At 43.6% G+C, this 15,652-nt stretch overlaps 1 protein-coding gene across 2 annotated transcripts; it reads right to left on the bottom strand.

The window, feature by feature from the left end:
• Nucleotides 1-4,554: 4,554 nt before the first annotated feature.
• gvin1l2 (GTPase, very large interferon inducible 1-like 2) lies at nt 4,555-14,683 on the bottom strand. 2 transcript variants are annotated; one of them, XM_086164606.1, is made up of 5 exons: nt 14,566-14,666; nt 13,246-13,339; nt 11,919-12,026; nt 6,291-11,241; nt 4,555-6,168 (listed from the first exon to the last, which is right to left on the bottom strand). In XM_086164606.1, exons 3-5 carry the CDS (start codon nt 11,959-11,961, stop codon nt 6,024-6,026), a joined length of 5,139 nt encoding a protein of 1,712 aa, XP_086020732.1. In that variant the 5' UTR covers nt 11,962-12,026; nt 13,246-13,339; nt 14,566-14,666; the 3' UTR covers nt 4,555-6,023. The 2 variants fall into 2 exon arrangements, with proteins under 2 accessions (XP_086020732.1, XP_086020731.1); XM_086164605.1 differs by lacking the exon at nt 13,246-13,339 and having other exon boundaries at nt 14,566-14,683.
• Nucleotides 14,684-15,652: the final 969 nt, after the last annotated feature.

The raw sequence follows: 15,652 nt of genomic DNA, 5'->3' as shown, positions 1-15,652 counted from the left end.
ATGAAATACTTTGAAAATGGAACAATATGATTGAAAATGGTGATTTGATGGGTACATGGTGAGGTGTGAATCTAGTTTTCCATAGGTGACATTGATCATGGCCCTGTTTGTGCTGACAGGTTGTTCTGGAGGCTGTGACGGTGGTGAAAATAAATTATAATAAATCATTTCTGCCATTTAGATGCAAGAGGTTGAAGAAATGATGGACTGTTCTTTCGTAACATGACAGCTACACTGTGTATTTCAAAAATATGGCAGGATCAGGGAGGACTTCTGGTTGGAACTAAAGCTTTCAAAGTCATCTAGAGTCTTATATAAAGGAGGAACATGATAATAGTGCCATTATCACAGTTATACATGAACACATATCACTGACTTTGGTGTCGCTTATTGACAGCAATCTATTTCTTTCCAGAAAATTTAACTTCGGCTAACAAATAACACACTTCATTATCCAGGCTTTCATTTCAAGCTGAAAATTAATTTTTGGTTCGTCTTTCGAGTTTGCTCAAGTTGGGAACCTGGAGGAGCACAGCAACATTCAATCTGCCTTTGAAAAACACCAAATGTTTTTTTTTTAAAGATTTTCTCCAGAGACAAGCGGTCATGATTTTGATTAGAAATGCTTTTCAAGTGTCCTTTGTGTGTTGAAACGATTGAATTGATTTCACTCACAGTTTGTCTATGTTTTCCTGACAATGAGTGTGGAGCAGCAGTAACAGCCCACTCTATGTGAAAAGTAAATCGATGAGTTGTTGTGAATGAGCGAGTGAATGGTTGCCTGTCTCTATTTGGTGTGTGATTGATAATTTCAACAAAACCAGTATTTCAGAATGGAGGTAAGATTTTAAGTAAAATTAATTTCCTAAGTGACCCCATGTATTTTTTATACAATTAAACCTAACCCATACACTAACCCTCAAAACAACCCCCACTCTAACCCTCACAGTAACGCCTGCACCACCTGACCATTTATTTCAACAGTAACCCCAACAGGTAGACTCTTCATAATGCCCAACACCCAAACACAAACCAAAACCTTCATACTAACTTTTACCTGAACCTTAATACATCTCTAACATGGCCACTAACCCTTACCCCATCACTAACCCTAATACCAATGCTAGCATCAACCCAAACAGTAACCCTAACCCTAAAACCAACCCTAACACTAACCCTAATACCAATCCTAACACTAACTCTAATACCAATGCTAGCACCAGTGGTAACCCAAACACTAACCCTAACCCTAATATCAACCCTAACAATATCTGTAACCCCAAGCCAACTGTAACCCTTGTACCAACCGTAACACTTGCGTAACCCAAACCAAAACACCAACTCTTACACTTGTGTAATCCTAACCCGAGTATCAACCCTATCTCTAACCCTTATTCCAATGCGTGAACCAATCCTAACCCAAACACTAAATCTAACCCACCCCAAATACTAACCATAACCCGACTACCAACTCTAAACCCTAACCCAAACACGAACCATAACCCTAACCCAACCACTAACCCTAACCCTAACCCTAGTACCAAAACCAAACAGCAACACTAACACTAACCATAACCCCAACTCAAAATGTAACCTTAACTCTAGTACCAACCCTAACACAACCCTTACACTTACCGTAAGTCAGACCCAAACACTAACCCTAACCCGAGTACCTACCCTAACACAAACTCTCAGGCTAATTTTAACCCCAACCCAAACACTGACCCTAATCCTATTACCAACCCCACGACCAACCCTAACACTAACCACTTACCCTGGCACAAACCCATACACTAACTCTAACCCTAATACTAATCCTAACACTAACCCTGATACCAACGCTAACTGCTACCCTAAGACTAACCGTGACCCCAAACCAAGCACTAACCCTTACACTAACCCTTTCACTACACATACACCCCGGCCACAGCAGCAACCCTAAACCTAACCCTAACAAAAACACGAACCCAAACCTTAACCTCAAAGTTTTCTCATTATTTTTTCTACTCCAAAAAGCAGCATTTATATAAAAAGCGGAGCTTCAGCCTCACAGCACAAAGGACACCGGTTCAATTCCGACAAGGGGACATTTCTGTGTGGGGTTTGCATGTTCCTCTCCGGGTTCTTCAGTTTCGTTCGACAGTCCAAAAACATGCGGGTTAAAAAAAATGGCAAAATTGCACTGAATGAACGGAGTGAGTGGTTGTTTGTCTCTATATGTGGCCCTGCGATTGACCGGCGACCAGTGTAGAGTATACCTTGTACCCTCTGATGACAGCTGGGATAGACTCCAGCATCCCCTGTGACCCTGAATGCAGGATAAGCGTCAGAAGATGGATGGATTTGGAAGGCTGCTGCTGCCTCTTATCTGATGTTGCAGCATGTGACCTGGAGATGAACTGAATCACTGCAAATTTAAACGCGTCAGTCGCGTTTCACATAGTAAAAGTACAGTACTAGTACTTATAAGATATTTTTATACATATTTATTTGAATTTGAATCAATTTTACGATTGCAAACGCTTGAATGTAAATACTCCCATTCGAATTCTCAACGATAGATAAATTAAAACTTGTCGTCCTGCAAGGAAATGACGTACTTGAAGCACTTGATCTGTCCGCCAGATTAGTGGAGCTCGCCTACCGGAAAAGGTCAAAGCTTTATTTCAATGACAGGTTTATCACAACGGATATCTGCAAAATCCACCGGAGCGATGGATGTAAAGTCAACGGATATTGAAGCAACGTTGCGTGAGGCATGACAGTGGTGTGTAATTTGTTTAATTTGCATTTACGAGCAAAGACTCGGGAGAAAGCTTTGATATTTACGGTTTCAGGCGCAATATTTAGATACTGTATGTGGCATTTAAGTGCTGTGCAGACTCGTCCATGTCTAAAGGTGAACAGGGAGCATGCAATTGAGTTGAAATCTCTTTAATACCTCCATTTTCAAAGTGGAGACAAGGTTCAACCAGACACAGAGTCTGACATTGAACTGCAGTTGTAGTGATCTGATGTGATATGAAACTTTTCTCAATGGATGTGTTTTTGGTGAGGAACCAAATGATTCACCTTCAATTTCCCCTCTCACATTTACTGGATGTGTGTAAACACGCAGGTTATAGTAAACGCTAGCGATATGGTTAGCACTTCTGCGTCACAACAAGGAGGTCCCTGGTTGATGGCCTCTCTCTTCGTGTCTGTGAGGGTTTCCCCCAAGTTCTCAAGTTTCCTCCCACAGTCCAAAAATATTCATTTGAGACCATAAATTGCCCAGAAGTGTAATGAAAGGGTGAATGATTGTATGTTTATACCATATTTTCACGACCATCAGGTGCATCGTACTAAAGGCGCAGTATAAGTTATCTGTGCCATTATTGTATTTAACACACACATAAGGCGCACCTGATTATAAGGCGCGCATACAATCCATGTATACAATCCATGCCTACACTTCCCCCTTTAACGTTCTCATGGTGTTCTCTACTACATCCGCCTTACAACAACAACAACACACACACAAGGGTACAAGTGTGCGTATTTAAAAATAGAGCGGGAGCAAAACTGCGTTTGGTATTCACATTTTTTTTACCGGTAATCGTCATCAATCGAACCCATCGAAGTCCTCATCCTCTGTTTCTGATTTGAACAGCTGCGCTAAATCTCCACCAAACATGCCTTGTTCACTTTCTTCACTGTCGGAGTCGCTTTCCGTGTCGCGCGCCTCCTCGGAAATGATGCCGGCTTTTGCGAAAGCTCGAATAACAGTGCCGGCGGACACGTTAACCCGAGCATCTACAATTCATTCGCTGCCTTCCACTCATAGTGAAACTGAGAAGACTTTTCGTACCCCTTTGTGCGTATCGCTACCGTGCTGGTCCCCTTCATCTCCACAGTGTGACTCACCGGGATGTCAAAAGTGAGCGTCACCTCATCCATGTTAGCATGTGGCTGGGCTGGATGTGTTTGTCGGCGATGTTTTCAGGGTTGTTAAAACAATGATGTTCTGCATAACGCACATACTTGTTCTTTTCTATACAATCAACGCCCACACTTCCCCCTTTAACGCTCTCATGGTGTTCTCTACTACGTCCGCCTTACAACAACAACAACACACACAGGGCGCACTGCACTATTGGGCGCGCAGCACATTTTGAAGAAAATCTAAGACTTTTATGTGCGCCTTATAGTCGTGAAAATACGGTATATGACATATGAACATCAGAGTAAGTGGCTGCGCATCTACATGACGTCTAATTGAGATTGAAGGATTGTATGTCTCGACATGACTTGTGAATGACAGGATGAATGGTTGTACGTTTATATGATGTGTGAATGAGAGAGTATAGATGTCTCTATGTGAGACCCTGTGATCGATTGGCGACTGGTCCAGGTCGCTTTTGGCCCCATGACAGCTGGGATAGGCTTCGGCAATCTCCCCGTGCACGAATGCACGAAAGACAACAAATCATAGAGTCAATCGACTCTTTGTGATGTCAATGTGGGCATCAATGATATGCAGGTGACTTAAGGAAACGCTTGAGTCTCATAAAATTCCTTTTTATCTTTCTTTTTAATATGAGAAACAAGGTTTAAGCCGCAGCAGATGAAAGAAATGATTGTCTTTCAACCAGTAAGAGCTCTGAATAAAGGCACCTTTACAATTCCAGACTGCAAGTTTTAATCATTGTCAGAAATACCCAAATATTATGAGAGGTCTAAGTAGAGCAGTACCTTTTTTATATGATGGGAAATCACTGTGGGCTTACAGAAAGAAAGTGGTTTGAGACATTATTATGAATATTATTAGCTTGTTAAGACTAAAATGTAGCCTCAAGGAAATGTTCAAATGGGGTTGTCAGTACCTTATTTCACTCAAGAACATTGGTACCTCCAAGTACTGCATTAGTACAAAAATGCATTTAGTGTTGGGAATTTTTTTTTTTTTTCCGGTTTCATTATACTTCACTACATGATTTATCTTGCACGAAAAGAACTGAAAAACACAGCAGGAATTTCCACAGACAAATGGGGGGGGGTCTCATTGCAAAGATGTTTTTGAAGGAGCAGAACAAAACCCACATCCTGTGTAACTGGCATTTTCAAAATACTCTTTTTTTTTTTTTTTCTTTTTAAAGGAATAAATAAGGCATCCACCGTAAATGCTACATGTTGTAATTGGATTTTGGTGCACAAAAAAAGTGATCATCGAGAAGCAGCATGAATGAGGAACAATCAAATTTGGGCTTAAGGTTGAGGTCTGGAGGCAGTGATTAAGAGCAAAAACAAGGCATCATTTGCATAGAAAATGGTTTCAGACAAGTATTAGGCTAACGATGGATGGATAGATGGAAAGATAAAACCTTATCCTATATCACAGCTCGGAGCTGCGTGAAGATTCTACCATCTTACAATGCCCTCTGCTGGAGCTGATCCTCCATGGCCTGGATAAACCGGCAGAAGAAACCCCTCCTTCTACATTTTACACAGGTTACTTGAGGATTATAATGGATACAATGCAATGAAATTGATACTTATATGGTGAAAAATTATGATTAAAAAAAAATCATGAATAATGATTTTTGTCATTGGAACAAGAAGGCCTAGAAACAATTACAGTGACGAAAAGACAGGAGGCAGAGCTGCAGGTCATAGAGATGAAGATGCTAAGGTTTGTAGCAAAGAAGATGGTTAGGATAAGGAATGAGTCTATCAGAGGAACAGCTCATGTTAGATGTTTTGGAGAGAAGGTCAGAGACTGAGATGGTTGGGTCGTGCACAGAGGAGGGATTGTGAATATATTGGTAGACGGATGCTGAATTTGGAGGTCTAGAAGAAGACCAAAGAGAAGATTGGACGTCGTGAGAGAGGATATGAAGGTAGTTGGTGTGCGAGAGGAGGATACAGAGAATAGGGTTAGTAAGGGTGAAAATTGAAATTAACCAGTTGATCCTTTAAATTCAAGATAAGGGACTTGATCAACATCAAATCAGGCAAATGATAGTTAAGACAGAGAGCAACTGTTAGGGGCGTCTGCCGAGGGGGAAGGTATCCTGCAGACTCTCCAGGGCCATATCCTGCGTGATCCCCATCCACTCCTCTGGAATCTCAGCAGGCTCCTGATCATTCTCCTCTGCAAATCTCTCGCTGAACCTCACCAACACATACCTGTAAATTAAAATATCCGCCAGGGAATTTGAGCGCAAAAACAAAACGCAGACACTTTAAATAAAACACATCGGCGGGCTGTATATTTTTAGGGATGCATTTTATAGGAAGGGAAACCTCACCTCCAGTAAACACTGGGTTCCTGGTTGTTATGGTCCTCAGGTGAGAAGTCCCATCCTGGGTCTTGGGTGATGTCCTCTGGATCCGGATTCTCGTTGTCCTCGCCAAAGTGTCCAGGTGAGCTGATGCGGGACGGAGAGCCCGAGGGCGAAAAGATTGTGGGCCTGTGCAGCAAAGCTCCGTGAACTTCATGCCCGATTATTTCCACTTCGCAAGGGGCCCTGCAGACGGGACATTGTTTTTCGCAACCTTTCACGCTGGCGAAAAGGGAATCTTTGGGATGAACGGGAAGGCACCCGAGAAGCTGATCCATATCCATCCTTTTGGAGAATTCCCGGGCAAATTCCGACCGCATTTGCGGCAGCGACTCGACCAAGCATGTGCTGAAGTGGTCCCATTCTGCGGTGACGTTGAAAAGAGGTCCTCCCAGAGAGGCCCAGGGGACGTTTATTTCTCCCTCCGCCTCCAGAGTGAGGCAAATTCTGTCGAGCAGCGGCCTTATATCACTCAGCACTCCCTTGGTTTCGTCTGCCGTTTGGCTCACCGCCGCTTCAATCTTTGCCATAATCTCTCCCAGCTGCTGTTCTCGCCATTTATTCACATCGCTTGGTTCAAACTGATGAGCAACCACTGTTTCCTGGATCCTTCTCAGTCTGAAGTCGTCATAGGAAAACAAGTACTCGGTTAAGCTTTCGTAGCTATCCTCCCTTATTATCTCCTCCAGCAAGCTTTGGTCGAAGGCCTTTCGGGACATCAACTGTGGGGCTTCGGCCTTGATCTCCTCCAATATTTGCATTCCGATGTGTTCATAGGTGTAGTTCAACACTATTGGTCGTAACACGGCGGAGGTGAACGTCTGCGCCAATCTCTGGCATTGATCCATCTTCCTGAACCGGTACACGAACCCTTCCAAGTGTGCGCTCTTGGTTTTGTCGACGCATCTCAAGAACTCCGCATCCTTGCCGTAGCGATCGTGCAGTTTTTGGAAATCTCTGCACGCGGCGTTACAAAGATAAACTTTCAGTTTCACTTCAAAAGCCGATCTTATTTCCAACGGTTTCTCCTTTAAAGCCGTCTCCACCATGTCTAACAGCTCCGCGATGTAGCTATCGGAGAAATCTGACGGTGATCGGGATTTCTCCGCGGCGAAGCGGTTGTATTGATCAATGATGTTGTTTGCCAATTGTTGAGCTTCTGCTCTCTGCTGTTTGTTTCTGTCTTCGAAGGCATGTTTCACTCTGCTGCGGAATCCATAGCACTCATCGCAAACTTTGAATTTATCCGCCCGGTTATGGCCGATAGCCGAAAGCTTCTTGATGTGCTTCTGGAGACCACGGCCGATCAGATTGTCTCTGAGCACCTTAATCACTCTTTCGGTGATGTCGTCTCTCTCTGACGACCTAAAGTTGAAATTGTACAAAATGCTGTTCCACAAAGCATCGAATTCCCCTTTCAGCTCAGTATCTTGTGGGAGACTATTGGTTGTTTTGCTTTTCCGCAGCAGCGCCCGTAGCTTGTAATCGCAGTCCCTCTCCAGCGCCGCCTGGAATTTGTCCAGCTGTACGGAACAGCAATGATCCTCGTTGGCTCTTTCCAGCTTTTGCGTGATCTCCTCCGTCACTTGTTTTTCGAACTCGTCCAAATCGCTCATCAGGATCGGTTTGAATATATCGCGGTACGTCTTCAGGTGGACCTCGTCCATCAGATCGGCCTCTACCCGCGACCTCCATTTATTCACCTCCTTTCTGACTTCTCTCCCCGCTTGTGTCTTCAGTGTGCTCAGATGGTCGTCATAGATCAAGGCTTTTTCCTTTGTGGCTTGGATTCTTTTTATTGCCTGCGTGAGCCAGCTGTCCATGCGCTCCATCAAATTGTCTTTTGACTTAGAGAGGCCGGTGCACATCATAGAGAAAGCCAGAGATGTGTCAGTGTTGCGCAAATCAATGGAGAACGTTTCCTCTCTTACGGCATCCCACACGAAGCACAGCCGGGCCAACAGTCCGGCCAAACCTGACGTCTGGGACGGAGATGCGCACTTTGTAAATGCTCCGAACAGTTTTCGCTTGAGGCCTAACAGAGCCTCGCCGTATGTAACATCGACTGATTTTGCAGAGGTTGGGTCAAACCAAGGCCAACTGACATAGGAGATGCAGCTCGCGGTCTCGGCTGAGTTGTTGCTCGTATCCCCAATTTCAAACTCGTCACTCTTATTCTGAAGGATGTCAAATATACGGCTAAACTGCGTGGCTTGCAGTTTGCTGTATATGTCTTCATGCCGTGCTAGAAGATGATATATGGGCATGGAGCCGCATTCTTTGATCCGCAGAAGAGCATTGACCATGACGGTGAGATCACCCTCGAACTCATAACTTGCATGTGAAGAGATGTTATGCATTAGGACATCGGTGAGTCCCGTTACCAAAGTGGCCATCTCGTTGTCCTGAATCTGGGTATTTTTTCTGCTGTCTGGATGTGCCGAGCAGAGACCCTCCACGTCGATCAAGAACAAAACCTCGCACTCTGTTTTGGCTCTGAGGGGATCGGGTACACAAAGGATCGTCATATACACCCCTCTTATGGATCGCCTCTTTTCCACAGAGAATTTGGCCCCGAATAATGCCGACAGAACCTCGGCATTCCTCGCATTATTCACGCCGAGGCTCGTCAAAATGCGACTTCTGACGTGTTTTGGAGGAAGTCGGCGTTTGAGCTCGGCAAAGACGTACGCCAGCCAATAGATGGGGACGTTTGAGGCGTCTCCGTCCATCAGTTCGATCGGAACGCCTCGGAGAATCAGATCTGCGGCGATACCGGGGAGACGAAGCACGTTGTGGCTCCCGCTGTCTTGGTTGAAATGCGTCAGTTCAAAGATGAGGCCCATCTCACGCAGAAAGTGCTCGAGTCCGAGCAGGAACGGTTTGGATTCAAAAATCTGTGAGTCTGTTGCTCTCAGATCTTCAGAGGTTGCACTTTGGTCTACATGTCGTTGGTCAAAGGCTCTTGCATTCGATTGCTCCGGCGCGTTGTCAGGTTCCAGGGTCTCTTTTCCCTCCCAGCTCAAGGTTGTAGCTTGACTGAACTCAGAGAGAATGTTATTTTCATCTGCGACTACGTCAGAAACATAATCATTTGGTTGATCTTGACCTTCAATGACCTCTTCACCTTGAATCTCCTCGTCGTCTGACCCCTCTGCCTCTTCAGATGCAATAGGTTCACCTTGCTGTAATCGCGTTTCTGCGGACGTCTCCAAAACTTGGTTTGAATCTGGCTCTATTGCTGTATCCTGATTGGATACCGATTCATCGGCGTCTGCCCGCTGCTCTTCCATCTTGTCCTTCTCAGATGTATCAGTGCAGAAACTGTCGTCACTGGCCTCCGGGTTGTCTGTGGCTCCATCTCCAGGCAAAGATTGCACGGAGATGCTATCGTACTCGTCCGTCTGATCGCCCATCAGGATACCTGCCAGTCCGTCCTCTCCCTTCGACTGTAACATTCTTAGCCTGATCTTCATCCAGCTCAGGAAGTAGCTCCTCTGAACTACATCCATTGTGAAAAGGGCATCTGTAAAAATCTTCATTGCCGGGGTCATTTTATATGTAGCCAGCACATTTGCGATTTTATACCTTTCCTTGAGGACTCTGTCATCGATGAGTCGTCCTTCTTTCATCAGTTTTCCCATCTGCTTGTCAATTCCTGACAATTTGGCCCAAAGACGCCCCTGCAAAGGCAACTGCTGTTGCCTAAATCTAGCAGGTCCCTTTTCGAAGCCTTTCAAGACTTCATCGACCGAAGCCATTGCCTTTTTGCAGACGACCCCCTCGTCGACTTTGAGCCCTTGCTCCGCGGCCAATTTAGCTGCTGTTTCGAGGGTTGTGAGTTGTAACTGTCTTGATAACACATCTTTCAGGGCATTACCAAGCAAATTCGCCAGACCCGTTTCATTCAACCCTCTACCGGATAGCACGGTTCCTTCAGGGAGGGGCATCTCCACCCCAGGGTTCTCGCCAACAAACCCGACAACTTTGTTCTCTTTTTCCGCCTCGGCGAGGTCAATCAGTAAGAGCTTGTGTGCCATCGCATTGCAGGAAGCGAGAATCAGTCTTTCTCTCTCACTGAGATCTCCGCAGATAACGACAACGGCCGACGATGCTTGACATACTAGGCTGAGGCATTTCTGATGCGCGCCGGCGTCTCCCCGCAAGTTACAGATGGCAAGTGGGAAACTGAAGATATCTCTTATGGGGTCTCCGGTGGGAATGCACCATCCGATCTCCACTAAGCCATCGCAGAGTCTGCGAGACAACTGCCCTCCGTCCATTCCTCTGTGGAGAAACATTTCACTGCCCGGTCTGGATTTGCTGAGAAGGTTGTTCAGCACTTGGGATTTGGAGACACGACATCTTCCAAGTCGCACAAAAGAAATCATCGGCACGCGCATGCTGGCTAAAACGCCTTCTCGGACGATCATGGTCCTGTGTGTTCTCCAGCGGCTCACGATGGCCCTGAAAGGCCAAAGAAGAAAGCACGGGGGTTCTTCCGGGTCTATGTGTGGGAGAACCAGGGGGACGGCAAACTGACACCGAACCATGCGCTCAGCCATCTCCTGGTGAAGGAAGGTGGTGGCGGACATGAAGACGGCGGTGACGAGATCGAGCGGGTTGACGGTGCACTGGCCTTCTTTTCCAAACCCATTGGTCGTCTCCTCTGAAGGTTTATCGGCGCTATCCGGAGAATCGGACGGGTGTTTACAGCAAGCGCTGCGAGCATCTGGGTCCAGAAGCCAAAGGCGCTGGAGGAAGGATTTGGGCAGATCTTTGGGTTCCAGGGGATCTTCTCTGTCCAGGGCCCAGGTGGTGTGTAGTGACATGGAGGCCAGGTCCAGCGGCTCCGTCCCGAAAGCCCCCAGACCCAGTTTAAGTAGGACCTCCGCTGGGGCATTGTGCTGAATTGGTTCTGGTAACATGAAAATTAAAAAGAAAAACCACGAATGATCAGAACCTTTTCATAATTTTAACGTGAAATTTGAATAATGCTTTGGTTTGTTGTGCAATGCTACATTTTATGATATATGTATGTAACCGTGTAACCAGGGGAGGCCTGGTTTACCCTGACAAGGAGACCTTCCTGTGTGGAGTTGCATGTTCTCTTTGTGTGGCATGGCTTTCCTGCTGGTTCTCCGGTTTCCTCCCGCAATCCAAAAATTGGAAAAATAATTGGAAAAAATTGGGAAAATTGCCCCAAATAAGTGAGCGAATGGTTCTTTGTCTATATATGTGGCCTTGTGATTGACCGGCAACCAGTCTCGCCTCTTGGATAGGCTTGTTAATTTCACACAGGATAAGCGGCAGACGATGGATGGATGGATGGATGGATGAATATTTGTGTATTTCTACGTCTATATGATTCTAAGCTCCTCCGATCTGCTTTTCGAAGAGCCTGTGGGCAAAACGTTACTCCGATAGCCTATTGCATAAGCGTGTAATCAAGTATAAAGGGCTTGGAAACCATTTATCTTAGTTCTGTATGTACAAGTATGGATATACAGGTTGGAAAAGCTTTGGTTCTCACCCGGCGCAACAGAAAACCCTGAAAAACCAAACAAACCAAAATATAATAAAATCCAAACTTACTTCTCTTCTTGCTGCTCAACCTTTTCGAGAGCTTGAGCGACATGGCGAGGGCTGCGCGATCTTTCCTCCCCCTTGTTTATCTCGTATCATCAGCCTCCGACAGCCAGTCTTCCGGAAAAACAAACACAACCCGGTGAGCGAAAAGAATTTGCGCTGCAAAATCAAGGAGGTATTTGACATTTGAGAGTAACAGTCTGAAGCGTCTGGAGCGATAACAATTGACGATTGTTTTGGTTTGTGACATCGCAATGCTGAACATTCACTGATATAATAATGGCGTCTGTGGCTGGCGGTGATGTGCTGATAGTGTGACTTGAGATGAAGAGATACAGCCGGCAGCAGAGGGCTCGGTGTGCAGACACAACCTTCAGCTCCGTGTAAAATAACTCTTGCTTGGCTTGCATTTCGGCCGTCGCGGCATGAAAATGACACGAAAGGTCTTATGTCGCCCGTACAGCAAAAATTTTGGAAAGACTTGGGTAAAACTATCATGTCACACCAGCTCAAATCTAAAGACTGTTTTTTTAGAGTTTTAAGTCTCAGCCTGGGATCTAAGATTTTGAAAAGATTTTGAAAAGACTGATGGAAAACTACAACTTGATTCTTTCAGCAACAGTGACGTGTGAGTAGTTTTTTTCACCATTTGATTGGCAGCAGTTAACGGGTTATATTTAAAATTTCATATCAGTTTTCTTTTCACATACACATGTAGCACATGAAAAAACACAATTTTTTAATTGTAAATTTTTTTTAATTGTAAAAAAAATAAGTTATTATGGTCTTACCTTTACTAATAAATGACATCCATTCACAGCATCAATAATTTGATTATAGAAGTTTGCCCTTTTTTGTTCTTCAGTTACAAAAATACCTTTATAGATAAATATAAAAAAAATATAACAATTCTTGTTTTTTTTTTTTTTTTTTTTATTTTACTTTTTTTTTTTTTGAGGCACGGCCTCTCCCGCCTCCCCTAATTGCGCGTCACCGTTCAGCAACCGGTCAATGTTTTCCCCGGATATTTGCGGAGCCTCTGCTATTTCAGCCCGTCGCTTTTCCTTCTCCGCCATCCGCTGCTCTTTCCGAACGGCCCGTACCGTCCTCGCCGTTCCCGCTCATCCATACCGCAAGAAATATCTACAGCCAATACCGCTCTGGTTTCCTGTTTCTTTTTTTTTTCTTTGGAGCTCATCTATTGGTTACAGATTGTGGTATGTCATCGAAAAGACTGAAAGACTTGCGATAATATCAGACATTTGATTTTGTCATTAGCCCAAGACCAGGAAAAGACTGATCTACGACTGCTCTAAGACTGGAGGATTATTACCTTGAGTGAGTTTGTGAGGCGGGAATTCAGACGAACCAACTTGACTCGCGTGCTGCTACTCGAAAGTATTTTCAAAACTTGATACCCGGAAAACCTGCATGCAGAGATCCAATATTCATAGTACAGCTTGTTCACTACAGTTTTGCATCCCTTCGATACGCTCTTCTTTCAACACTTTATTTTCTGCATTTCAGTAAATACTCCACTGAAACTGGGTACCAAGATAAAATATTTACCATCCAGAATGATAGCCAGTTAATCCAGAACAGTAGCAGTAAGTGGTTGACCAAAGTTTGAGTGACCAGTACTTACAAATAGAAATACTATAAAATACATATACTAATTTCTAAAAATAATGGGCTAAATCATTTTTTCAAGAATTTCAGAAAACACAAAAAAAGTGAACCATATGTTGAATAAAGTGTTGATTTAGTTCAACAAAATAATTTTTGTCAATTATTCTAAGAATGTGACAATATGCAATATTCTGCCTCTCTTGGAAGTATCATGCAGGTTACCTATTACTCACAAAGTACACGCAGTTCTGTTTATTCTCTGAACTGTGCAGAATAACATGTCATAATTTATTACTTATCATTACTATTAGTAAAAATTCTGCTTGTGTCTTAGACTGTGAATATACATATATGTGTATTTGTTCCATGTTTGTTTGTGAATTTGATTACACAACAGTTTAACTTTTCTTTCTTCATGTTGACATTAAATTTGAAAAACAAATTGAATAAAACAAAAATAGATATGACAATGATGCGGGGGGGGGATTTCAGGGAGATGTCTAAATGAAAAAAAAAACAAAAAAAAAACGAATAATAAATGAAACCTGCTCAATTTTCAGAATCATTATATATATATATATATATATATATATATATATATATAACCATATAACATATAACCTTGACACTTTATATTTTATTGTATTTCTTATCCTCCCTCTTTCCTACTATTATCTATTATTGTTATGTTGTGCTTGAAACTCTGGCGCAATAATTTCCTTCGGGATAAATAAAGTTGGTCTTATCTTGTCATATATATACATACATACATATATATATGTGTGTATATATATATATATACATATTTACACACACACACATATATATATATGTGTGTGTGTACATGTATATATATATGATATGATATATATGTATATATATATCAATGGCATATTTAATATTGTAATAATGATTTTACATTACATGTTATCCTGCACAAATACTCTACTATTGAGATATTCACACGGATGATTCCACAGTAGCCGGGTTTTGTTATTGTGTTCTGTAATCATAGTGATCTTACCTTTTGTCCTGACGCCCTTCACGTCTTCGCTGCACAAAATCACTTGACAAAAGAGAGCGGGCGTGAGTGTGTCGTCTTCGTACGTCGGACTGCGGCGGCGCTTCTCCGAGCTCTTATACCGACCTGTTTGGCGATCTAATCCCGCGGGCAAATATCACAACGAACATCAGTCACACGCATGACGCTCATACGTAAACGCGGTTGCTGAGGTGAATGTGAAATCAGAGGTCACGTCCACATTCCTCTTTTGTCTGCGGCGCTCGATAACAGGAGACGGCAGAGTCGGTTTCAGGCCTCAAGATTGTGAATGGTCTGCTGGAAGCGAACGGAAATGACGCACAAATCCTCCGTCAACTGGACAGTCTGGGACATCTGGCAGATAAAAAGGTTGCCTGATGGCGGCAACATGGCCGCCTCTGTCGCCGTCTCCTAGGCGGCGTGACATTTTCTCAAGTGCATTGCACTTTTATATTTCTCCCGCCGGCCTTTGAATTACCCTGCAGACGCACAAATAACTGTCATTCCTGTCAACCTACTTTTGCACCTTGTACTTAAAACAGATAAAAAAAGTTAAATAACATAAACAGGGTGCATTTGCAGAATATGTTTACAGGTTATAGGATGGCAGGGGAGGGCAAAGACATTACGCCCAACGGCGTTCTTCTGAACACGATCGATTGGTATGGGAATAGATATTGATTATTTCTCTACTTCCTTACCAATCGACATTCAGCAGAACCTCGGCTTACAAATTCGATTCGTCCTTTGACTTCATTCACGAACCGAAATATTTGCAAACCAAGTCAATTTTTCATTGAAATCAATGCACATCCCACTGATCCGTTCTCCAGCTCCAAAAACATCCTGCACTCTTTTGAAACTTTTTTATAGGTTTATTTGCGGCAAAAATACAGAAAGGAATTAAAGATGAGCTAAATTATTTAGCAGCAACAGCAGTTTTTAAATCAGTGAGCAAAAGTAAAGCCTTCTTGCTTCTGGATTACGCTATCTCCAGCCAGCTATATTTTATTTATCCAAAAATACCAATAACTTTTCGACTTCCTATAAGACCTGAAACCTTTGCTTT

This window comes from Fistularia commersonii, chromosome 18 (genome assembly GCF_037954325.1).
Source record: "Fistularia commersonii isolate RoL2024-O1a breed Wild chromosome 18, RoL_Fcom_v1.0, whole genome shotgun sequence".
Taxonomy (NCBI): Eukaryota; Metazoa; Chordata; class Actinopteri; order Syngnathiformes; family Fistulariidae; genus Fistularia; species Fistularia commersonii.
The sequence above is the reverse complement of the archived record's forward strand: the minus strand, read 5'-3'. Positions and strand labels throughout refer to the sequence as shown.

Bases quoted from the DNA above. Each gene is read 5' to 3' on its own strand.
- gvin1l2 (XM_086164605.1), bottom strand. From the start codon at position 11,961: ATGTCGCTCAAGCTCTCGAAAAGGTTGAGCAGCAAGAAGAGAA. The intron at 11,242-11,918 runs GTAAGTTTGGAT...TCATGTTACCAG, and splicing joins GTTGAGCAGCAAGAAGAGAA to AACCAATTCAGCACAATGCC. The intron at 6,169-6,290 runs GTGAGGTTTCCC...TTTAATTTACAG, and splicing joins GAACCCAGTGTTTACTGGAG to GTATGTGTTGGTGAGGTTCA.